The 26,522-nt window shown below is 40.9% G+C and overlaps 1 protein-coding gene across 3 annotated transcripts in view; it reads left to right on the forward strand.

The window, feature by feature from the left end:
- The window catches only part of ENAH (ENAH actin regulator), a 204,082-nt gene that overhangs the window by 120,253 nt on the left and 57,307 nt on the right, over window positions 1–26,522 (forward strand). For all 3 annotated transcript variants that reach the window (XM_060245830.1, XM_060245840.1, XM_060245850.1), the window contains exon 4: window positions 15,575–15,659. In XM_060245830.1, the coding sequence (XP_060101813.1) occupies window positions 15,575–15,659 (85 nt within the window). The remainder of the gene's footprint in view (window positions 1–15,574; window positions 15,660–26,522) is intronic.

Raw genomic sequence — 26,522 nt, forward strand, 5'->3', positions numbered from 1 at the left:
CCTGTAATCCTCAAACTAGGAACCAAATACCAGTTATTAGGTCTTTTCCAAGACCATGATGGAACTTTAAGAGGGCAAATTGAACGGGTTTCAATGAAGATCTGGATAGGTGTCTTGGATGGTTTTTTCCAAGACATAATAACTACTGCTGATTAATTAGCCTGTTATATCTACGGCTAAAAGGCACACTTCTTGATTATATCAGAAAGAATATATTCCAGATTGGAGTGATCAGAGTGAGCGGCTGTATCAAAATGTCCTTGACAGCAAAGATCTTGAAGTAGCAGATGGACTACTCCATGAACTTGACACTGCATACAGACAAAAAAGGACCAAAGCAACTGCAAATTTGGATTTCAGGCATTCCAGCAGGAAAGTCTGGAGCCTGCTGAAAAAACTAGTCAATCAGAATTTTCTTTAAAAAAAACCCTCCAGATTTTAAACTAACCTGCCCTGAAGACTCAGAACTGTCAGGAATTCAGTGCTGATGAGATTTTCAAGGTACTGAATGAAGTCAAGAGTGGAAAGGCACCAGGCTTTCACTGCATCCATAATGAGTGCTTGATCAACAGTGGCACATTCACTAAGAAGTGGCTCACAGAGTTTCTCACTGACATCATGAGGACCAAAAGACTCCCAGTGGAATTCAAGAATACAAACAGAGTTGCTGTTCTGAAATCTGGAAAACAGAAATATCTGGTGGAAAGTTACAGACCTGTTTCCCTTTTGAGCTTCTGTTACAAACTCAAGAGGCTAATCCTGAACAGAATCAGTGACAGAATTAATGAACATATTCCTATAGAGAAAACAGGATTTAGCCCTCATTGAAGTTGTGAAGACCAGGTTCTCCACTTAACAACATTCATTGAGGCAGGGTATTAGAAATGTCTTAAGACAGGTGTGTTGAACTTATTTGTTATGAGGGCTGGATCAGACATAAATGAGACCTTGGTGGACTGGGCCATGTGTGTCATAAAATGTAATGCCAGGTAGCAAAGATATAAATTTTATAAAGGGCACAGACAAACACAAAGATATTTTAACCTAAAATAAAACATGCTTAAAACATTAACATGCTTGTAATATTTTGTTTAACAGTCTCTGATGACTGACACCTCTTGCTCTGAATTATTGCATCAAAATCTGAAGACAAATCAATGTCTGTGCTGTAGCAATCTTGGGTATGCTGTTCAGGTGTGTATCTGTAAGTTGCAAACTTACTTTTGATATATTGACATTCATAACAGTGCTCTAGGATCCAGGGGAAAACATGAAATGGCTCGGCATTGTGAACTTTTGTACATGAGTTGCTCTGTGTGCTGGTCAAGAACATGTAAAGGCACCATGATACAGAGGGCTATGTGTTTATCTGTAAAACTATAGTCTTCCCCATAGAAATAACTGCAATTCCTATGATGCTGGATCAGGATCAGAAGGCATGAATACAGTGCAAAAGAAATAGTCCACATTGCTTTCCTACAGAGACAGGCTGGATCAGGAATACAGTGCAAAAGGGGGAGGGAACCCAGTTGCACCATGGAGAGTCCTAGCACACTGTAGCAAGGCATAAAGCTTTTACCTTGAATAAAACAGTGTGGGTCTTAAAGGTGCTTTTTGTATTTCTCCAATGTAATGCAGCTGAGCAAAGGAGCCTCCTGCTCATTTCCTCTTTCCCCTTCCTCTTCTCCAAGGGAGAAGGGGGGAGGTGGAGTCTTGGCCAACAGAGAAGCTTGGCTCGTAGCTCTGCTGTGTGATTGAGAGAACCTGGCACAGCTTGAGCTTTGATTGAGAGAATCTGGCACATCTAGAGTTCTCTCAATCACACAGCAGAGCTACAGAGCCATGTTCCTCCATTGGCTTAGGCTCCTCCTCCCTTGGAGAGGAGGAAGAGGGGAAGAGGCAGAGGTTGCTTTGCTCAGCTGCAACTCACAGGAGAAATACAAAAATGGTGACCAGAGGAAGCAGGAGAGGGAGAAGGAAGCTGACAATGGCCAGTTGCTTGCAGACCTGATTAGATCCCTGTGGGGGTCAGATCAGGCCCACACGCCACATATTTTGACACCTCTGACTTAAGACATCAGCATTTTTCACCGACCTGACTGGCGCTTTCAACACAGTCTGGAGGGGTGGTCTGTTGTAAATTCTTACAAGTTTCCACCTGCAGAACATTCTTTCAGCTCTTAACTAACATGCTGAGTGAGAGAATTTTCCAAGTAATTATGGGTCAGTTAATTAGCAAGCAGAGGAAACTGAGTAACGTTTTATCCTCGATCCTCACTCCAGTCCTTTTCAATATATATATCTTTGATGTCCCTGAGAAGACATCCAGAAGGTTTGCTTTTGCCAATGATATGGCAATTGCAGTAAGGCGCAAATTGATTGAAAGGAATGAGAAAATGTTGACTAGGGACGTTGAATTTTTAGCTCACTACAACCATAAATGGCGGCTCATTCCAAGTCCAAGAAAAAAAATGTTCCTGTTTTCACCTCAATAACAATCTTAACCTAAATGGCATCTGACTTACACCCGATTGTACACCTATGTACTTGGCATTAATTCTGAACTGGACCTTGAGCTATAAACACCATCTTACCAATGTAGTAGCGAAAGTGCACACGCAAAACAACATCCTTCAAAAATATTGTGGTACAATTTGGGGTGTGTCTGCTACAACAATTAGATGCTCAGCTTTGGGGTTGCAGAATATGGAGCTTCAGTGTAGCTCAGCAGCCCCAAAGTTCACAAACTTGATGTTCAACTTAGTGCAACAATAAGAACCATCAATGGATGTATCACTCTGATTTATTGGTTACCTATGTTGGTTCACATTCTCCTGTGCATCTCCTAGTATAGGGTGGTCTTCTTTGTGAATATAGGAAGATCTTCAAAAACAGGGAATTACCTATTCACGAAGACATGGCTGACACAAGTCTACCCAGACTAAGGTCCTAATACCCAGCAATAAGGAACTAATGGTTGTGAACATGGGTTCAATCAGTTCCTCCAGATATCCATAACCTGATAAACATCAACAAGACACCTGTAGGATTTGACATGTCACATAAAGTATGGGAGATGGCTAACAGAATATGAAAAGGTTTTGGCAGATGTGCAGACCTGTTGTTTAAGTGGGGCAAAATACCAGGACCTGAATGTGATTGTGGTGCAGCCCACCAAATTGTTTTTCACCTGTTAGTAGAATGTGAGTGTCATGCTTTCCAGGGAGATGTGACAGAGTTCTTTGAACTTTCCCCAGCTGTGATCGAATGCATTGAAAATTTAGATATTAGTATTAAGTGTGATTGTTCAATCTGTCATTGGTTATGTATTTTTATATTATTATATGTTTCCTTTGTGTAATTCTGCCATATGATAGATAAATATTTGAACTTTGTGCAGTAAATCAAATGAGTGACACAACAGCAGAAATATCAAAGCAGCAGTAACCGAAGCTGCGCACAATGAACATAAAGCTCAGTTTTAAGCATATGTGGTAAAACTAGATGATGAAGTTGGATTGGATACATTTTACAGTGGTATTTTAATAGCCAACAAGAATTTCTCAGTCTTGTGGAATGTTGTCAAGATGTGTCTTATCTTGTGTCATGGTAATGCTGCAGTTGAAAGTGGATTTTCAATTAGTAAGTCAGTGTTAATAGAGTATTTGCATGAAAAAAACTGCTGTCTGTCAAAGCCAGGTTATGATGCTGTCCTGAGTTCTGCAGGACTTGGCTCTATTGTAATTGATAGCAGAATGTTGTGGTTAGTCAGGCATGCTCACACACAATATACAGTATTTAGAGCAGAGGTGTCAAACTCATTTGTTATGAGGGCTGGATCTGACATAAAGGAGACCATGTCGGGCCAGGCCATGTGTTTCATAAACTGTAGTGCCAGGTAGTGGATATGTAAATTTTATAAGGGACACAAACACAATTAATGATTTTTTTAAAAAATTAAAACATCCTTAAAAGATTAGCAATCTTTCAATATTTTGTTTATTTAACAGTTTCTGATAACTGACACCTCTTGCTCTGAATTGTTGCATCAAAATCTAGAGACAGTGTGCTGTAGCAATCTTGAGTAGGCTGTATCTGTAAGTTGAAAACCTGCTTTTGGTTTATTGACATTTATTACAGAAATCTCATGGTCAATGCTTTGAGCCTAAGACCGAGAGAAAAACATGAAATGGCTGAGATTTGCTGGTCAGCCAATGGAGAAAATAGAGGCTTTGCTCTGTAGCTCCTGTGCAGTTGAGCAAACTTGGCAAAGCAAGCTGTGATGCAGAAGGAAGCAAGAGAGAGAGAAGGAAGCAGATGACAATGAGTTGCTTGTGGGCCTGATAGGAACCCATTGGGGGCCTGATTTGGCCCTCAGATTGCACATTAGATACCCCTAATTTGACACCAACTGTGGAAGAAATTAAACACCTTGAAAACACTAAAAAAAGTCAAGTGGAAGAGGAAGCAATTGATCAGAAAGCAGGGGAGCTGCAAAATGAAAAGAGAAAACTATAGAAGTAGCTGTATATTATTTAATTTGTTTTTTTAAAAATACTTGTAACTCTAATTTGTAACTTGATTTTTCATTGTAATTTCACAACTGAGTTTTGCATTGTAACTTCAGTTAAGCCATTTTAAGAACATTTGTTGACATTTATTTTATATAATTTTAGTGTAATTTTAAACAAGAACAAAAAAGGCCAGTCATTTGTTAATACTTAAGAGATTACATTTTTGAAGTTCCATCTTCATGTAGTTTTTAGTGCATTTTCAAAACAGATATGTTCAGTTAATGATGAATTTGTATGGAAGCTTTTGCATTTAAGTTCTTTTAAACTGTTCAATAAAACTTTTATTTAATGTAATGTAACCTATGTATTTTTTAACCTGGGGCTATTTTTAAATGGTGATCAGAGAATTCTACAAAAATTGGTCAGAGAAATAAAATTTTGGTTAGGGAAATAGAATTTTGGTGGGAACTCTGTATATGGGACAATCAGCTTTGGACTTTCCTTTTGCATCCATTCACATCAACAACTGAAAGTCCTTTTGGCCTTAGAATCACAGAGTTAGGGACCTCCAGGCTCTTCTAGTCCAGGCCCCTGGACAATGCAGGAAACTCACAAATACCTCACCGCCACACCCCCAGTGACACCTGCTCTGTGCCCAGAATATGGCAAGAAAATCCTCCAGGTTCTCTGGCAAAACTGGCCTGGAGAAAAAATGCTGCCTGAGCCCAAAGTGGCGAACAGCATTCCCCTGGGCATGAATGTAAGAAGGGACCACGAGAACTAAGCTCTAATGCAACCCTTCCTGCCCTCCGCCTCATGATCTTCCTAAGTTCACAGAATCAGCATTGCTATCAGATGGCCATCTAGTCTCTGTTCAGAAAACTCCAGAGAAGGAGAGCCCACCACCTCCTGAGAAAGCCTGTTCTACTGACAAAACACTTTCATTGTCAGGAAGTTCTTCCTAATGTTTAGCTGGAAACTCATTTGATGTTCTTCGTGGTCTCTGTGCTTCACACTGTTGGGATAGATGCAACCTGCACCGACGGTGTTTCTTTAAGCTTAAGCGAGGATCTTTGTGCCCTCTCACTGGGCATGCCTAGGAACCCCACTGCGCATGTCCAGAAGGGGTTGCCCATATACCGACAGTTCCTTTCTGACCGTGCACATGAGAGGAAGCTCTCCATCATCACTCTGGTCGGTTGTTTAGTTTTTCTTATATTTCTCCTAAAATTAAAAAAAAGTTCATTGTTAGAGTAGTTTTAGTTTAGTAGTTTAGAATTGTTATAGTTTTTACCTTCCCTCATCCCCACCACTGGGTCCTCAGCCTATGTGGGGCTGCTTCAAACTTCGCTCTGGGAGCAAACATACTCCACAGACAGGCACTCTCTCTGCCTCCTCTGTCTGGGCGAAGGACATCGTGCAGATATGTGTCCATACTGCCAGAAGTTTGGCCAGCAGATGAGAAAAAACCAAGCAGCAAGACTCCATATGGCCCTCCTTGAGTCAGCCCTCACACCTCAACCAATGGGCGAAGCATCTGCTCCGGAGGACTCACTGGCTTTGGCAGTAGCTACTCCCCACCATCTTACACCAGCTAAGTTGACTTCTGCCTTCGCATCGATGGTGTTGGCGTCGACCCAACTAGTCACAGGGAAGTCAGCTTCAGCAAAGCTCTCTTCTGCCTTGCAATCCTCCTCGACCTCCCCCTCAAAGAAATGCAAAAAAGACAAACACAGACACAAAAGCAACAAAGATCACTTCAAGATACAGCAAATCTCAGCTACATCAGATTATTCCCTACAACTCACTCCACATCGACTGGGCGCCTTGTTTTCGGTGTCAGTGCTGCTAAAGATACTGCAGATGCCAACTCGTCGGGTGACTCCCCAGTCCAAAGGAATCAACAGCAAGCTGCTGGCCTCAACTCCACAGAAGGCGAAAGATAGATTTGACTCAGCAGAGTATTGCTTCCTCAGGCTCCGTGTCGGCCAGTCCAGTGGGCACACCCAACAGAACCCAAATCCTCCCATCCGCCCTGAGAGAAACCCCACTGATCTGAGGTATCCAGACTTCCTGGACCCTAGGTATCCGCATCGATGGCCATTGCCTCCCAGGTTCCACTCATGGGACCAAAGGCAGCTACAATACCTTTATGGCTCATACCCACCGATGCTATGGCCTCAGACACCTCCCTGACTGGGACCAGTACTTGACCCTCTCAACGTGATCCATTCCAAGAGATCCTAAGCATACCCCAAAGAAACCAAGGAAGGTCAAGGACACACCTACAGCTCCAACCCAGCCTGCTCAACCGGCACCATCGGAATCGGGCCGATTGGACCCCAGAGATGCAAATGCCTCCTCTGCAGAAGACTCAGACTCTGCAAACTCTGGTATGCTAGCACCGGGGCCATCCACCCCGGTCGGCGAAGACTTACCAGTGTCACCATCAGAGGACCTCAGGTTCTACGGGGACCTTATTAAACAAATGACAACTACCCTGGGCCTCTCCATAATCGAACCGCAACCTGAAGTAATCACGACATGTCCATCCCAAGTCCTCAAGAGAGGAGGTCTTAGCATTGATAAACAAGGGCGCCATAGAACCTGTCCGAACAGGAGACCAGGGATGAGGATTTTACTCCCCACTACTTCACTGTTCCCAAAAAGGATGGGGGCCTCAGACCCATCATGGACTTGAGAGGCCTAAATGCATTTATTCCACCCAAAAGGTTCCGTATGACCACCTTGGTGCAAATTCTACCCTTTCTACAGGAAGGATGTTGGATGGCAACAATAGACCTCCAGGATGCATACTTCCACCTGACTATCTGGAAGGAATACAGACCGTTCCTGAGGTTTGCTGTGAGATACCAGCACTACCAACATATGACGTTATCCTTTGGGATTTCTACAGCCCCACGAGTATTTACTAAAACCATGGTGGTGGTAGCAGCATATCTCCGGCTAAAAAACGTGGTTGTATTTCAGTATAGATGACTGGCTTCTGGTGGCCAACTCAGAACCTCAACTCAACAAGGACATTCAGATGATCCTGTCCCTCTTAAAAGACCTAGGCTTGCAAGTAAACTTCAAAAAATCCAAGTTGAAGGCCTCTCAAAAGGTTCAATTTATAGGAACCATACTAGACTTGACACAAGCCACAGCCTTCCCTCCCCCCCGAAAGAGCCCTCACCATCAAACAATTGGAGCAGGATTTGCAGATGGCGCGTCAAGCCTCGGCCTTAGCAATCCATCGTCTCTTAGGCCTGATGGCAGCCACTACTGCAGTCATCTGCCTGGAAAAACTCAGGATGTGTCCCTTGCAGGTTTGGTTCTTCGCCTGCTTCGATCCAGTGCGGCACCATCAGAGTCGCATGCTTGAACTCCCGGACCATGTCCTCCACTTCCTCTCATGGTGGACACTAGACCAACACTTAACAGAAGGGACTCCATTCAGAGCCAGGCACCATCAAAAACACCACAGACGCATCCCTGTGGGAGTGGGGAGCACATCTCAGGGGACTGTCAGTAGAGGTAATGTGGGATCACCACCACAGACAGTCTCACATCAGTTTGTTAGAGCTGAGCGCAATCTACTTTGCCCTCCACTCCTTTTGCTCCCTGCTCCGAAACAAGGTGGTGATGATGCTAACAGACAACACCTCTGCTCTTGCATACATAAACAAGGGGCACTGAGTCCCGGAGACTATGGCAGCTCTCTCTCACCCTTTGGGAATGGTGCTTAACTCAGAACATTATACTGCTAGCAGTGCACCTCCTGGGCACTCTTAACACCTAAGTGGATTTTCTGAGTCGGGGTGGGGCATTCCTTCACGAGTGGGAACTCAATGATCTTAACCCCAGTATTCCAACTATGGGGTCATCCTCAGATTGATGCCTTTGTGACTTGTACCAACAAGAAATGCCCGCAATTCTGCTGCCAAGGGGGAGTGGACCCTCAGTCGCTAGGTGATGACCTCCTGGTTTCCTGGTCAGAGAGGTTCCTTTATGCCTTCCCCCCTATACCGCTCATCATGAGAGTCTGGAACAAGCTACAACGGGAAAACCCTACTTGCATACTAGTGACCCCATGGTGGCCTTGCCAGTTGTGTGTTTTCAGCCCTCCTGCACCTGAGCTGCCACCAGTTTCACCACTTCACAGTGGCTCCAGATCTCCTTCTCAATTAAGGGGGCTCAATATTTCACTACAACATACTGCACTTGAAACTGACTGCGTGGTTGATCCAGCTAGCAGGTTCTTGGTCAGAGTACAAGAAGTGATGGACAACAATACTATGCAAATTTATTTAAAGGTGTAAATATAAGCAAAGAAAAAATGGAAGAGTATCTACGGAATATCCAAGTGGCGCCTTTGACGGAATATATGAAAAAGATATTAAATGACCCAATAGAGAAAATTGAAGTAGAAGCAGCAATAAAAGCAATGAAAGAGGGTAAAGCCCCTGGGCCAGATGGATTCACATCAAAATTTTATAAAACTCTTAAGGATGAAATAACACCCAAACTGTTGAAACTGTTAAATACAATAAGAGAAGAAGGGAAGATCCCAAAGACATGGAGGGAAGCTGCAATTTCTTTGATTCCTAAGGAAGATAAAGACATCACAAATGTAAAGAATTATAGACCAATTTCATTGTTGAACAACGACTATAAGATTTACTCAAGAATCTTAGCAGAGCGATTGAAACAATATTTGATCAATTTTATAAATAAAGACCAAGCCGGATTTCTTCCTAAAAGACAAATAAAAGACAATGTGAGAGCTGTCATTAATGTTGTGGAATACTATGAGAAGCACCCAGAAAAGGAAGCGGCCTTATTTTTTGTTGACGCAGAGAAAGCCTTTGACAACTTGAACTGGGACTTTATGTTTGCGGTAATGGAAAAAATTAATTTAGGGGAACAATTTATAAAAATGACAAGAGCAATATATACAGATCAATATGCAAAATTGTGTATAAATGCAGATCTTACTAAAGAACTGAAAGTGAGTAAAGGAACAAGGCAAGGATGTCCGTTATCACCACTGTTGTTTATAATGACCCTGGAAATATTGTTACAACAAATTCAAAAAGATGAAGAAATAGAAGGTTTAAAAATTAGAAGATTCTCTTATAAATACAAAGCTTTTGCAGACGATATAGTGTTTATACTGGAGAATCCGATTCAAGTGTCACCATTGTTGTTAGCCAAGATAAAAGAGTATGGAGAACTAGCAGGATTGTATATAAACAAAGAGAAATCAAAATTCTTATGTAAAAATATGCAACTAAATAAAATAAAAGAACTACAAGAGGTGACGGGTTGTGAAGTCACAACCAAAGTTAAATACCTTGGAATAGAGATAACAATGAAGAATATTGATTTATTCAAAAATAATTATGAAAAACTGTGGTGCAAAATGGACAAAGATTTGATGAAATGGAATAGGCTTAATTTGTCCTTATTGGGTAGGATAGCTGCAATCAAAATGAATATTTTGCCAAGAATAATGTATTTATTTCAAACCATCCCGATTGTAAAAGATGCAAAACAATTTAACAAATGGCAAAGGAAAATCGCTGACTTTATATGGGCCAGAAAGAAACCAAGAATAAAGATGAAGATTTTAACAGATGCTAAAGAGAGAGGAGGTTTTCAACTTCCTGATCTAAGATTGTATCATGATGCAGTTTGTTTGACATGGATTAAAGATTGGATAATGCTGTTAGATAAAAAACCTTTATGGTTAGAAGCTCACGGAAATAAATTCGGCTGGCACGCGTATATGTATTATGGGAAGAATAAAATGGATGGTCTTTTCTCTCACCACTATGTTAGAAACACTTTACTAAGTACTTGGATAAAATATAAGAAATATGGGGACGAGAGAAAACCGCTGTGGATAGTGCCAGCAGAAGTAATAAAAATAACAGCTGAATCCGACGATAAAAGAGAAATGTCATATAACCAACTGCTCAAGATTCGAGGAGATAAAATTGAATTAAAATCTTCGGAAGAGCTAGACAATAAATATGATTGGTTTCAAATGCAACAAATTAAAAGCTTGTTGGAAAATGATATAAAATTGGAAGGAATTAGACGAGAACAAACAGAATTGGAAAGGGTCCTGCTTGGTGATAATGAAAAATTGATATCAAAAGTATATAAGTTATTATTGAAATGGTCTACAGAAGAAGAAGTAGTAAAATCTCAAATGGTCAAATGGGCAATCAATGTGAATAGAGAAATACAAATGGATGCATGGGAATATCTTTGGAAGAACTCAATGAAGATATCAACTTGTCAGAGCATAAAAGAAAATTGTTTTAAGATGATGTACAGGTGGTATATGACCCCGAAAAAATTGGCTAAGATGAGCAAGAAAATGTCGGATAGATGTTGGAAGTGTAAAAAACATGAAGGTTCTTTCTTCCATATGTGGTGGACATGTGAAAAAGCGAAAGAGTATTGGAAGATGATACAACAAGAAATCTCCAAAATATTGGGTTACGACTTTAAGAAAATTGCAGAGACATTTTTGCTCGGATTACAATTAGAAAAATATCCAAAGGAAGATAGGACTCTAATTTGGTACCTGCTATCAGCTGCTAGGACATTGTATGTGCAGCTTTGGAAGCAAGAAAAAATACCGGATAAATGGGATTGGACTATGAAAGTTCTATCGTGGAGTGAAATGGATAAATTAACTAGAACATTAAGAGACTATGATTTGGAGATATTTAAAAAAGAGTGGAGGAAGTTTAAAGAATACATAGAGAAAGAGTCGAATGTAAGAAGACATTGGACAATTTTTTAGTAATAATGGGGGGGGGAAACGAAGAAGCAAGAAGGGGGGGGAAATATTTATATAACGAATTTTGATTAGTCAGATGTATCTTTAGTATTGAATTAGAATCTATAACCTCGGGGAAGTCTATATTGGAGGGAGGGGGGATTGAAAAGTCATATGGGTTAGTATTGAAGCAACGAAGGGAAATTAAGTTCTGTAACCATATGCTATCAATAAACTGGTTAAAACAAAGAAGTGATGGACAACAGTAAGAAACCATCCACTAGACATTCTTATCTCTCGAAGTGGCAGAGATTCTGCTCCTTGTCAGATCCCTGTATTCCTGAAGCGGCACCGTTGAGAGATGTCTTTTCTTTTTTTCTCTCCCTTAGGGATAAAGGTCTAAGCTCTTCTTTTCTTAAGGTCTACCTCGCAGCAATATTGGCTCATCATGATTTTATACAGGAAGTCGTTGTTTTCTCCCATCAGGATAGCAAACGGTTTCTCAGGGGCCTCCACCATATGTGCCCCCCACCAGGGGCCTCATACCGGCCTGGGACTTGCCAATGGTACTTAACATGTTTACAAGACATACGTTTAAACCCTTATCAAAATGTGACCTCCGTCTGCTTTTTGGTGGCCATAATGTCTGCTAGAAGGGTCAGCAAACTTGTAGCCCTCAGGGCTGACCTTCCTTATATCAATTTCTCGGTGGACAGAGTACGCCTGTCACTAGACATTACCTTCCTACCGAAGGTATCTCCAAATTTCACGTCCGATCAGAGGTGTTCCTACCCACCTTCTTCCCAAACCCAACCTCAGATGTGGACCACCACCTACACTCACTGGATGTGAGAAGGGCACTGTCCTTCTATTTGCATCCTTCTCAATCCTTTTGGAGGTTCCCACGTCTCTTCATCACATATGTGAGATGCAGCCAGGGACTTAACCTGTCTTCCCAGAGACTTTCCAGGTGGCTGGTAGAAACGATCAAACTGTACCACCTTTTTGCCAAAAGACCCTTTCCCAGACCTCTGAAGGCCAACTAGGGCTATAGCTAAGTCCACCACATTTCTGAAGGGGGTATTGTTGCATGAGATCTGCAGAGCTGCCACATGGACATGGCCGCACACCTTCATGAAGCTTTATGCCCTGGATGTCCACCAATGTAACCAAGCCAAGGTGGGACAGGCAGTACTGCAGTCAAGTCATCGTTGAGGTAAGACTCAGCTTGCTAATCTCCCAACAGTGTGAAGCAAAGAGACCACAAAGAAGATAAACAGGTTGCTTACCTGTGACTGATGATCTTCGAGTTGTCATCTGTGCAGTCACGCTACCCCACGGCTGACACCCTAAGTATTCCTTCCCCACAGCTGACGACCTAAGTATTTTTGGGTTGTTCAGCGGCCAGAAGGAACTGGTGGGATTCAGCTGCCCCCCTAAGGACATGCGCAGTGGGGTCCCTGGGCATGCTCACTGGGAGGGCGTGAAGATCTTTGCTTAAGTTTAAAGAAACACAGTAGGAATCGGCGCAGGCACTGCCTATCCCAATAGTGTGAATGCACAGATGACCACTTGAAGATAATCAGTTACAGGTAAGCAATCTGTTTTTTTAATTTCAACCTATTGGTTGTGGTCCACCCTTATGGGGACACATAAAACAACTCTGCGGTATCCTCTATATGACAACCCTTCAAGTACTTGGTTATCATATCGCCTCTCAGTCATCTCCTCTTCAGGCTGAACATAACTAGTTCCTTCTGCCTTTCCGTGTAGGACTTGGTCTCCAAACCCCTCACCATTTTTGTTGGCCTCCTCTGGATATGTTCCATCTTGTCTGTATCATTCTTAAATTGTGGTGTCCAAAACTGAACATGAGGTCTAACTAGAGCAGAATAAAGCTATACCATCACGTTACTTGATCAGGACACTATACTTCTGTTGATACAGCTCAAAATCACATTTGCCTTTTTAGCTACCACATCACTCTGCTGATTCATGTTCAGGGTATGGTCCCTGAAGACCCCTAGATCACTTTTGCACATACTACTGCCAAGACAAGTCCCCTCCCCCCATCCTATAATTATGCATTGGATTTTTCCTACCTAAATGCAAAACTTTACATTTATCCCCATTAGAAATAATTTTGTTCTAGCAGTTTTCCAGCCTCTCAAAAATCATTCTGTATCCTGACTCTGTCTTCTACTGTGTTTGCTACCCCTCTCAATTTAGTATTGTCTGCAAATTTAATAGGCATTCTCTGTATTCCTTAATCCAGTTGCATCATTAAGAATAGCACTACTTGTACTTGTCCTGATTGAGTGTTATCTGACCTGAGGTTCTTCCTCAGGTCAGTATTTTGTTGTGCCATTGTAGAAGATCAAAAGTAGTCTTTCACTGCCTTCTCCTGTGCAGTACTAACTAGGGTTAGTTGTAGTGGCCACTGCCGTTATCTATGGTAGATCCTCTGACTGTATCACCATCCAGTACTGCTGCTGCCCTATAGCTCCTCTTCAAGGATTCTTTCACCCTACACTTCTCTTGACAGAGTAAATTCCTTATGATATTGCTGTTAGCTATGCTGACACGTACAAAACCTCTTCACCGCATTAAGGGTGTGCATCCAAGAGGGGTTATGAATGAAAAAAATAATTACAGATTATTTGGGTTGCCAAATAGTAACAAACCTTGATTTAGATGGACACACACTATTAACTTAGGCAGTTCCATTTTTAAGGTATTTTAAAAAATACAATTTTGGGGTTGTATTTTTCTAGCTGTTCACATATCAACAATTATACGATATCTTAGTTTGTAAGTTATATTTTGTAAAAGTCCTGATGTTATTTTAGGATTTTTAGGTACTGATATTCTTAAGACTTTTGTCCCCAAAGTGGAAACATAAGAACATAAGAGAAGCCATGTTGGATCAGGCCAATGGCCCATACAGTCCAACACTCTGTGTCACACAGTGGCCAAAAAAAAATTATATACACACACACACATATATACAGTATTTTTTGCACCATAAGACTCACTTTCCCCCCCAAAAAAAGTGGAGGGAAAAGTGTGTGCGTCTTAAGGAGCGAATACTGCAAAAAAATCACACAAATGCCTCTAAATTCACACAAACGGCTCTAAAAACTAGGTGCGTCTTATGCTCAGGTGCGTCTTATGGAGCGAAAAATACGGTATATACAAACTGCGGCTAATAGCCACTGATGGACCTCTGCTCCATATTTTTATCCAATCCCCTCTTGAAGCTGGCTATGCTTGCAGCCGCCACCACCTCCGGTGGCAGTGAATTCCACATGTTAATCACCCTTTGGGTGAAGAAGTACTTCCTTTTATCCGTTTTAACCTGTCTGCTCAGCAATTTCATCGAATGCCCACGAGTTCTTGTATGGTGAGAAAGGGAGAAAAGGACTCCCTTCTCTACTTTCTCCATCCCATGCATTATCGTGTAAACCTCTATCATGTCACCCCGCAGTCGACGTTTCTCCAAGCTAAAGATCCCCAAGCGTTTCAACCTTTCTTCATAGGGAAAGTGCTCCAGCCCTTTAATCATTCTAGTTGCCCTTTTCTGGACTTTCTCCAATGCTATAATATTCTTTTTGAGGTGCGGCGACCAGAACTGCACACAGTACTCCAATTGAGATATATAGATAAACATATGGAGCAGAGGTCCATCAGTGGCTATTAGCCACAGTGTGTGTGTGTGTGTGTGTATACACACACATATATATATATAAAAAAAATTGGCCACTGTGTGACACAGAGTGTTGGACTGGATGGGACATTGGCCTGATCCAACATGGCTTCTCTTACGTTCTTATGACCTTAATATTATCCTATGACCTTAATATTATCCTATTTTCAATTGTGGTTATATTTTCTCCCTATTTCTTATTCCGATGTTCTTTTAGGTAGATTCTTGGATATGAGTTTTGTTCCTCCTAATTTGACATTTTTAAACAATGGTTTGGCAGTACATAAGAATTCATGAAAATGTGTTCAGTTTTAATGAGCTGAGCTGCCACAGAGCTTGTGTATTCCTTTTGAGTTCTTCTACTATTTGCAAGTAAACTTGTTTAGAAAAATTGTAAAGCCTATTGGTCACAGTGCTCTTTTATTTCATCTGCTGTAGTTTTATCTGCTTTGCTTTACTGAAAAGAAGGCTAATGACCAAAAGTTGATTTTTGAATTTATTTTAACCTTTGTACACAGACCTGAAATATGAGATCTAATTTCTGTCTTTTTCTAGGTCCAACGCTGCCTCGACAAAGTGCACAACTTCCTCCACAAGTGCAAAATGGCCCATCACAAGAAGATCTGGAAATTCAGAGAAGGTAAGTATACTTATATAAACACAAATACTTGTCTTGTAATGGGGAAGGCTTTGTGTGTATGTTATCTGAAAGCCATACCATGGCTCTGCCTATCTAGACATGTATGGTAGCATTAGTGTAAATTTTCACCATTATATCTCTCATCCCAAAATTAGAGAATCACCACCATCAACATTTACTATTTTTAAGTAGGGTTATAAAGTTTAGTTTTACTGTTGTGCTGCTTTAGTCTACTTTCTGTGATTACAAACCAGAAAACAAAATAATTAGTTCTGCAGGGTCTGACTTGGAGTATTTCAGTTTTGTTCTTTTTTTCTCTCTCCACCTTGCCATCCTATACAATAAATAGCTTTCAAACCTTGCTTCTCTCTTCACACTCACCCCCCCTTTCACAGCAAATGAGTTTCAAAACTTTGTTTGATAAAAGGCTAGAGTTTTTTCCGTATGCATCCACATGTCTTTCTGTCCCTGCTGGATATTCAAAAATGAAGATTTTGGCACAAACCTTAACTTGGAATAACATTCAGCCTGGATGTAGGTGGGTCTGAAGAAGCAGAACAAAGTTTGAGCCCAAAAGCTTATACCCAGAATAAAACTTGGTTGGTCTTAAAGGCGCCTCTGGACTAAAATCTAAATTATGAAATGCAGCTCTTGTTGGAAATGCATTACTTTCTAATCACTCTATGATGTACAGGAATTTGGAATGTTAAAATATCTCTTTAAAATGCTTGGAAGTATAGTAGGGATTAAGAGTTGTGTTTTAGATTGGTTTAAGTAATTCCTAATGGTTATGTCTCAGGGGGTGGGAATTGCAGTCTTGCTCAGTAGCTGAGGTTTTGAAGGACATTGTGCTTCCCATGTTTGATGTGGGATCCAGGTGATTCTTGCTTTTTTAAGAACCTTGGGGTTGCACTGTATCCAGCATTACTGGTGGAGAAACAAGCTAATGCCGTTGAAAAAAAAATGCATTCTTCCAGCTTGATTTGGCCCAGAAGATAGCCCCCTGCCTTGAGTCAGATGATCTGGCCACATGCATCTGTGATTACCTCGAGTCTAGTCCTCCCTTAAAGGCATCTTAGAATCAGGGGCTAGGTGGAGCATGCATTTCACATCCATTCTGCAGACATGTCTGAGACCAACAAAGTTTTCTCTGCAAGCATACATTTTCAGACAGAGGAGGGGGAGGGAAAGAGCCAGAGAAAGAGAGAGAGAGAGAAACATCTCCCACTTTCAATTTCTTATAGATGGGGGGAAGGGGGAAAAGAAACCTAACATCAGCACAGCTTGCATTCTTTATTAATGGAAGGGAACAAGAGTCCAGTAGTACCTTAACAGCTAACAAAATTTGTGGCAGGGCATGAGCTTTCATGAGCCACTGTTTACTTCGTCAGATACAGCTAGATTAGAATGTGAGTCCATCTGTCCTTATGTCTTGAAGAATGAAGTGATTTCAGATGCTAAATGACAATATCAGGTATTTGTCAAGCATACAGACTTCAAGATAACCAATCAATGATTTTGAAACAAAGTATTGGTTTATTGTAAATCCATTGTACTCATGGTACGACCATATTGAAAGTGATACAGTTTGACACACAATAGTTGACTTTAAAGGATACATCAAAGAGATACTAAAAGAATGCAAGGAATTCTCACTTATGCATGTGAAAAGCTACAATCACAGGTTCGGCTATCTTTTGGTGGTTACAAACATCCTGGGTCCCAGGCTCATGCCTGGGAAACTGTCCCAGGGAGGCACTATCTTCAAAGCTGGCATTTTTACATTTGTTACAGTAGGTGAAAATTAGAAGATGGGTTACATAGCTTTAATAAACAGTACAGCTTTCTACTGAGAATAAAATGTATGCTTGACAGTATTGGTAATGAGAAAAGAAACAAAGGATTCAGTTCAGTCCTGGAGGATGCATTGCCTTGAGCTTCATTATCAGTTGCAGTTCAGTGGTCTGTCTGTCTAATCTCCCTTTGAAATTCCTTTGTATGAGAACTGCTACTCTTAGGTAAGCAGTTGAATGTCCTGGAAGGTCAGCAGTTGAATGTCCTGGAAGGTGAAAGTGTTCCCCGCTGGTTTTTGAATGATGTGGTTTCTAATAGCAGTAGAAAAGAGCAAGACTTTAGTAGCACCTAAAAGACTAACTAAATTTGTGGTATGTGCTTTTGTGAGTCACTCCTCACTTCTTCAGACTTATTTCCATTTATATTCTTTGCATTCTCTTCAACTGAAGCCTCCTGTACCAAATTGACACCTAGGTTTCCTGACTCATTATCAGTGCTGTTAATCTCCATGCCTACTACCCCTCTGCATATCACACCTAATCCTATCAAGCCTGGTATTGCCATTCAGCATCTGAAATCATTTTTATAACGTTTGTCTCTCTGGTACCTCATTACATTTTATGGCTCACATGGCCCAGCCTAACAAAGTGATATTTATGTCAGATCTGGCCCACGTAACAAATGAGTTTGATATCCCTGCTCCAGGGCATGAGGAAGGGGATCAGGAATAGACTGGGAAGCCAAAACAGGCCTCACTACTTTTTACTGACAGAAGCCAAATTTTGAAAACTGGCAATATTGTTGTGGTTGCTTAGCACCTGACTGCGGCTACTGAAAATCCTTTATTAAGGATACAGGTGCTGCTTCTGTTGTGGGGTTTAACCTCCAGTAGCAGTGTGTGCTCTAGATTCCATATTGTTCTACAGAACTGGAGTTTTTCTCTGGTTTGTGGAAAGATCTGCCTTGTTTGTATCTTCTTTCTTTTTCTGCCTGTCTTCTTTCTTTGTAACCCACTCTGTTTTCGTATGTCAAGGCGTAGACTAGTTTGTGTTTGTTTTCATTCTCTTCTAATTCTGTCCTCCTTGTCCTACTAAATTATTTACTGAGTGTCATATACTGTTTGATTGAATTTTTAAAATATTTTGTAATATGTCTTGAGTCTCAGAAACACAAGTAGGGTATAAGAGAAATGAATACAGGCACTGGGATCATTGTATAATGGTTAAGTTGTATTTAATTTCTAGAGTTTTAAGAATATTTTATTGTTTGATCCTGGTGGACTTAATGGACCTGTGCGTAAATAATTTTATCCTGCTTTCTTTAAATTTTCGAGCACTTTACAATTTGTCGTGGATGGTATCTGTATAGATCTGCAGTCTGAAATGTCTTCAAAGAGCTATTTTTGTAGGACGGTATAGGAACATCACATAGTGTGATCAATATTATAATATTGCAGGATGTTAACTGGGCAGGCTGCTTTCCAGAATTACTTAAGATTTTTGGAAGAATTCCTTGAATACAAATTTAGTTTGACAAGTTGGAAATGTGTTGTAGGGAATCCCAAGGAAAAAGTCTCTAGGAGGCATATCCTGCAAGGGTACTGCAGGACTGGTTGAGGGAAAAACAGGAGAAAATAAACTGTCAATTTTCAAAAGATTTTCAGAGAGAACAGCAGATTTCATTGCATTCTGCTTTTCCTCAAATTTGTAGTAGTGGCATAGCTTACTGTATCAATCAAGACTGGGAAATGAACCTTTAGTTTTAAACTATAGGAGATCAATTTTTCAGTTAAATATTAGAGGAAAATCCTGTTTCAGTGAATATTTACATTACCTGCTCTTTTAAAAATAAATAACTTCACAAACTGCTCTTCTAAAGAATCTGCTAGTGATAGTTTTGATACACAAGTTTGTCTTAGGGAGCCCCATGAAACAGAGTGTTAAAGCTGCAGTACTAGAGTCCTAATCTCTGCTCACGACCTGAGTTTGATCCCCGGCGGAAGCTGGGTTTTCAGGTAGCCGGCTCGAGGTTGACTCAGCCTTCCATCCTTCCGAGGTTGGTACAATGAGTACCCATCTTGCTGGGGGGAAAGTGTAGATGACTGGGGAAGGCAATGGCAAACCACCCCGTAAAAAATCTGCCGTGAAACCAACTTCAAGGTCAAAGAGTAAATCCACGTTTGGATTTATCTCCTGAATCTCTGCAAGAGAGAAATGAAATGAGACCATATGCAAAAGAACTGTTCAAGAATGGAATTCAATTCTCATGGAAATATCCGGCATTTATTCTAATCTTTAAGGATGGGAGACAGTTGTGTTTTAACAATTTATTAATAACATATGGTTACAATAATTAATTGTCTCTTTTCTATACTAACCCATATAATATTTCAACCCCCCCTCTCTCCAATATTTGACTTCCCCAAAGTTATAAATTTAAAGTCAATTATAAAGGTACCGCTAACCAATCAAAGTTCAATATTTTTCTTCTCCCATTAATACTAAAAAATTGTCCAATGTCTTTTTACATTCCACTCTTTTCCCATATATCCTTTAAATTTCTTCCACTCCTTTTTGAATATATCTAAATCATAGTTTCTTACAGTTTTAGTTAATTTGTCCATCTCACTCCACGATAAAACTTTCACAATCCAGTCCCATTTCTCTGGTATTTTTCCCTGTTTCCACAGCTGCCCATACAATGTCCTAGCAGCTGAGAGCAAGTACCAAATTAAAGTCCTGTCTTCCTTTGGAAATTTTTCTAATTGTAATCCAAGCAAAAAAGTCTCTCCAGTTTTCTTAAAGTCATAACCCAAAATTTTGGAGATTTCTTGTTGTATCATCTTCCAAAATTCTTTCGCTTTTTCACAAGTCCACCACATGTGAAAGAAAGAACCTTTGTGTTAAGGATGGGAGACTGTTGAAAGCTTAAAAGCCCTCCAGAGCCAGAGAAACTGTTTGAGAAGCTTAATATCACCTTCAGCCCATCTTAAAAAAGGAATAAAGAATATGAAGAAGGAGGAAGGGAAGAAAGAAAGGAAAGAAAGAAAGAAAGAAAAAAAGAGAAATTGATTGGATAATGTGTAATGAGGAAAAGTTTTTTTTTAAAGAGGGAAGAAGAACAAAAGTAAAAAGGACATTGTTATCTTAAGAAAACAAAGATTAAGATAATTGTGTTAATTAAGAAAATGATTTTAGTTGAAATGGTTGTTAAATGGTGAAATTATTATATTAGAGGGAAGAGAAGGGAGTAGACAGGACTCATGTAAAGACCGAAAAGGGAGGGAGAAATGATATCCCTTTCTGTACCCTTAAAAGGTAATGTTTCAGGCTATAGGGGAGGGAAAGACGAGATAGCAGAAGATATTGGGAAGAGAGTAAAATATGACCACAAAGCACACCTTGATGAGTTTGATCTAACTAAGAAATGGGGAGGGTGATTAAGCTACTCTCTTTGAACGTAAATAAGTTGGTCTCAGATGTCAAAAGATACAGATTGAATAAACTGCTGCAGAGTAAAGGAATAGAAGTATTATGTTTACAAGAAACGCATACAAGTAAGAAGGATTTGATACTGTTATTTAACTCTCAAATATGGAGAATGCAAATAGAATTAAGGGGAACAAAAAAATAAAGAGGGGTGGCTATACTTTTTCATTCTAAATTAAATGTGAATATAATAGAACTGTTAAAAGATAGAGAGGGAAGGTTTATTTTTATGAAATTTAGTTTGAATAAAAATATTTATATACTTTGGCGAACATATATGACCCCAACAAAGGGACAAGAATCTTTTTTGAATCAAACCTTTAAAAGGCTGCAATCATTCTATGAAGAATTGTTGATAGTAGGAGATTTTAATATTGGTATTAAGGGAAACAAGTATTTGAAATTTAAAAAATGGAAACTTAGAGGAGTATATGAGTTCCTGCAAAAGGAAAAACAACCTACTTATTTCTTTAAAAGGTATAAAAATTCTCTTACATAGATCATATTTTAATAAAAGAATCTAATGTTACAAAAATCATTAAAATAGAAACAGGACTAATATGGATCTCACATCATGCACCAATTATTATGGAAATGGAATTAGATGAGGAAAGGAAGATTGAAAGATGGAGATTTAATCCTAAGGGTTTTTTTCACCAGGAAGATAAAGAAGATTTATTTAAAGGTGTGGAAAATTATTTTAGGGAAAATAGACAATCTGCAGAAGAAGAGATAATATGGGGTGCTGCAAAGGCAGTTATTAGAGGAATTTGCATATCTAAAGAAGGTCAGCTTAACAGGAAAATAAATATTAAGAGAGAGGAAAGGCTGAAAGAGCTTTTAACACTTCAGAGGAGGTTACAAAAGAAATATGAAAAACAAACTCAGGAAAAACTGACTAAGCTGAAAAGGAATTGCAGGAACTGGATTTAATAACCATGTGGGAAAGAGACATAATAGTGAAAAATGAATACCAAAGGACCAATATAAATACACTGAAAAGATTGGCAAATTATTTAAAAAACAGAAGAGAAAAACAAAGGATAGGTTCAATGAAGAATGAGACATCTGGATCGAGGCGGCGTGGCGATGCTGATATTGTTAGACCTATTGGCAGCATTTGATACGGTTGACCATTGGTTATTGACCTGCCGCCTCGCCGACGCGGGGATTCAGGGGTTGCCTTTGCAATGGCTTTCCTCTTTCCTTGATGGTCGGGGGCAAAGGGTGGCAATTGGGGGAGAGGCATCCACTTAATTGTGGGGTGCCGCAGGGGGCAGTCCTCTCCCCGATGTTGTTTAACATCTACATGCGTCCCCTTTCCCAGATTGCCCGAAGATATGGGCTGGGTTGTCATCAATATGCCAATGACACCCAGCTCTATCTACTGATGGATGACTGGCCTGGCTGTGTCCCAGAAAATTTGGACCTCGCGTTACAGGCTGTGACAGGATGGCTCAGGCTGTGCAGGCTGAAGTTGAATCCAGCGAAGACAGAGGTCCTTTGCCTGAGTCGTGGCGGTCTGGGAGGAGAAATCTCCCTACCAGTTTTTGACAGGGCTCCATTGGTAATGGCGCACAAGGTCAAGAGCTTGGAGGTGCTACTGGAGCCTTCTCTGTCAATGGAGGCCCAGATAGCAGCCACTGCAAAATCCGCCTTCTTTCATCTTAGGCGGGCAAGGCAGTTGGCTCCCTTCCTGGAACATAAGAACATAAGAGAAGCCATGTTAGATCAGGCCAATGGCCCATCCAGTCCAACATTCTGTGTCACACAGCGGCCAAATATATATATATATATATATATATATATATATATATATATATATATATATATACACACACACACACACACACTGTGGCTAATAGCCACTGATGGACCTCTGCTCCATATTTTTATCTAACCCCTTCTTGAAGGTGGCTATGCTTGTGGACGCCACCACCTCCTGTGGCAGTGAATTCCACATGTTAATCACCCTTTGGGTGAAAAAGTACTTCCTTTTATCCGTTTTAACCTGTCTGCTCAGCAATTTCATCGAATGCCCACGAGTTCTTTTATTGTGAGAAAGGGAGAAAAGTACTTCTTTCTCTACTTTCTCCATCCCATGCATTATCTTGTAAACCTCTATCATGTCACCCCTCAGTCGATGTTTCTCCAAGCTAAAGAGTCCCAAGCGTTTCAACCTTTCTTCATAGGGAAAGTGCTCCAGCCCCTTTAATCATTCTAGTTGCCCTTTTCTGGACTTTCTCCAATGCTATAATATCCTTTTTGAGGTGCGGCGACCAGAACTGCACACAGTACTCCAAATGAGACCGCACCATCGATTTATACAGGGGCATTATGATACTGGCTGATTTGTTTTCAATTCCCTTCCTAATAATTCCCAGCATGGCGTTGGCCTTTTTTATTGCAAACGCACACTGTCTTGACATTTTCAGTGAATTATCTACCATGACCCCAAGATCTCTCTCTTGGTCTGTCTCTGCCAGTTCACACCCCATCAACTTGTATTTGTAGCTGGGATTCTTGGCCCCAATGTGCATTACTTTGCACTTGTCCACATTGAACCGCATCTGCCACGTTGATGCCCACTCACCCAGCCTCAACAGATCCCTTTGGAGTTCCTCACAATCCTCTCTGGTTCTCACCACCCTGAACAATTTAGTGTCATCCGCAAATTTGGCCACTTCACTGCTCACTCCCAACTCTAAATCATTTATGAACAAGTTAAAGAGGATGGGACCCAGTACCGAGCCCTGCGGCACCCCACTACTTACCGTCCTCCACTGCGAAGACTGCCCATTTATACTCACTCTCTGCTTCCTATTACTCAGCCAGTTTTTGATCCACAAGAGGACCTGTCCTTTTACTCCATGACTCTCAAGCTTTCTAAGGAGCCTTTGATGAGGAACTTTATCAAAAGCTTTCTGGAAGTCAAGGTAAACAACATCTATCGGGTCTCCTTTGTCCACATGTTTGTTCACCCCCTCAAAGAAATGTAACAGGTTAGTGAGGCAAGATCTTCCCTTGCAGAACCCATGCTGAGTCTTCCTCAATAACCCGTGTTCATCAATGTGCCTACTCATTCTGTCCTTGATAATGGTTTCTACCAACTTTCCCGGTATTGAAGTCAGACTGACTGGCCTGTAATTTCCCGGATCTCCTCTGGAACCCTTTTTAAAGATGGGGGTGACATTTGCTACCTTCCAGTCCTCAGGAACGGAGGCAGATTTCAATGAAAGATTACAGATTTTTGTTAGAAGATCCACAAGTTCAACTTTGAGTTCTTTCAGAACTCTCGGATGTATGCCATCCGGACCCGGTGACTTATTAGTTTTTAATTTGTCTATCAGTTGTAGGACCTCCTCTTTTGTCACCTCAATCTGACTCAGGTCTTTCAACACCCCTTCCAATATTAGTGGTTCTGGGGCGGGCAAACACTTCTCATCTTCCACGGTGAAGACGGAGGCAAAAAATGCATTCAGCTTCTCAGCCATTTCCCCATCCTCCTTCAGTAATCCTTTTACCCCATGGTCATCCAAGGGCCCCACTGCTTCCCTGGCTGGTTTCCTACTTCTAATATTTCCTACTTCTGGAGCATGACGATCTGGCAACAGTGATCCATGCAACAGTCACCTCGAGGTTGGACAACTGTAATGCCCTCTACATGAGGCTGCCCCTGTGCCGAACTCGGAAACTACAGCTGGTGCAGTACGCGGCAGCCAGGCTGCTATTAGGACTCCCTAAGTGGGAGCACATACAGCCAAGACTGCAGGAGCTGCACTGGCTGCCAGTTGTGTACTGGATCCGTTACAAGGTGCTGGTCATTACCTTTAAAGCCCTATATGACCGAAGACCTGTCTACCTTAGGGACTGTCTTTCCCCATATGTGCTCCCACTTAGGGTGCTGAGATCAGGTTCACAAAATCTACTGATAATCCCCGGGCTAAAGGAGGCCAAACTGAAAAATACAAGGGAAAAGGGCCTTCTTAATCATGGCTCCCCACTGGTGGAATCAATTACCAGAGGAGGTGCGGACATTGCAGAATCTTGCCCAGTTCCGCAGGGCCTGCAAGACCCTGAGCCTGCTTCGCCAGGGAGGGCAGGGTATAAATTAAAATTATTATTATTATATGGGATAAGGTACTTAGAAACTGGGTATTTGGAAAGAAACAAGCTAGAGTCTCAAAGAATATATGTACCTCAAAAGAAGAACTAGGTTGGGGTGTACCACAGTTGGAAGCATATTATGAAGCATTTCAAATAAAAATGTTGATAGAACTGGATGGAAATAACACAGACAAATGGGCAATATGGGAAGATAGTATAAATCAGGGCTGTCAAACTTATTTGTTATGAGGGCCGCATCTGACATAAATGAGACCTTGAGGGGCCATGCCATGTCAGGTTGGACCGGGTCATGTGTGTACCTATTTAAGATTAGTTAGCAGAGATATAAATTTTTATAAAGAACACAAACACAAATATATATTTTTAAACAACTTAAAACATACTCATTGGTCTTAAAGGTGCTTTCTTTGTATCTCTTCCATGGGATCCAGGGAACTGGACAAAGGATGCTCTGGCTCTTTCCTTCCCCAGGGAACCAGGAGGGGGAGCAGCCTCAGCCAATAGAAGGAGTTGAGACTTGGCTCAGTAGCTCTGCTGTGCAATTGAGAGAACAAAACAGTCAGTGAACAGTAACTGATACACAAAATAGTCAAATTTAAATAAATTTAAATGAGTATGCAAAAGTTCATTGATTCACAAGAACAGGTCTAGGAGACCACAAACATATTTCTTATATATCTTCACTGTGCGCTTAAACGTTAGCAGGTAATTTAACAAAGACAGAATGCTGGTATAATAGTAAAGTTCTCAATAAGTCCAAGTCATGTGTAGATGTCCTATGAAGACCCTCTACATGGATAGTCAACCATAATCTTCATGTTTCAATGGAACCACATCTTCATCAAGGAGGGATGTTGAACCGTCCCCAAAAAAGTTTCAATACAAATTTTATACAGAGTGTCCAACACTAAGTCATCAGGAGTGAAGAAAACTCTCTCCTGTGCGATTAAGAGAACCTGGCAAAGCAAGCTATTCCTTCCCCCCTTCCTCCCCAAGGGAGGAGCCTCAGCCAATGGAGAAAACAGGTTTTGCTCTGTAGCTCCTGTGCTGTGATGCAGAAGGAAGCAAGAGAGAGGGAGAAGGAAGCAGATGACAGCCAGTTGCTCGGGGGCCTGATAGGAGCCCTCTGGGGGCCTGATTCGGCCCCCAAACTGCATGTTTGACACCCCTGGTATAAATAAAGGAGACGGTAGATTCGGCATATTTACACAAAAAATAACAAGGGACAAAAATACAATAGGGCCAAGACAAATGGGACTAAAAATATGGGAGAAAAAGAAGGCAATGTGGATGCCTACAATTTCAAAGTGGGCACCTTTAGAATCATTAAATAGAGCATCAAAACAAATTGAGAGAACCTTTTTGGAGAAACTGAAAGAAAATTATATAAGGAAAGTGAAAGATATGTACGATATCCAAGGTACTTTAATACCAATGCAAGATTTAATAAGAA

Source organism: Heteronotia binoei, chromosome 1, assembly GCF_032191835.1.
Source record: "Heteronotia binoei isolate CCM8104 ecotype False Entrance Well chromosome 1, APGP_CSIRO_Hbin_v1, whole genome shotgun sequence".
Classification (NCBI taxonomy): domain Eukaryota; kingdom Metazoa; phylum Chordata; class Lepidosauria; order Squamata; family Gekkonidae; genus Heteronotia; species Heteronotia binoei.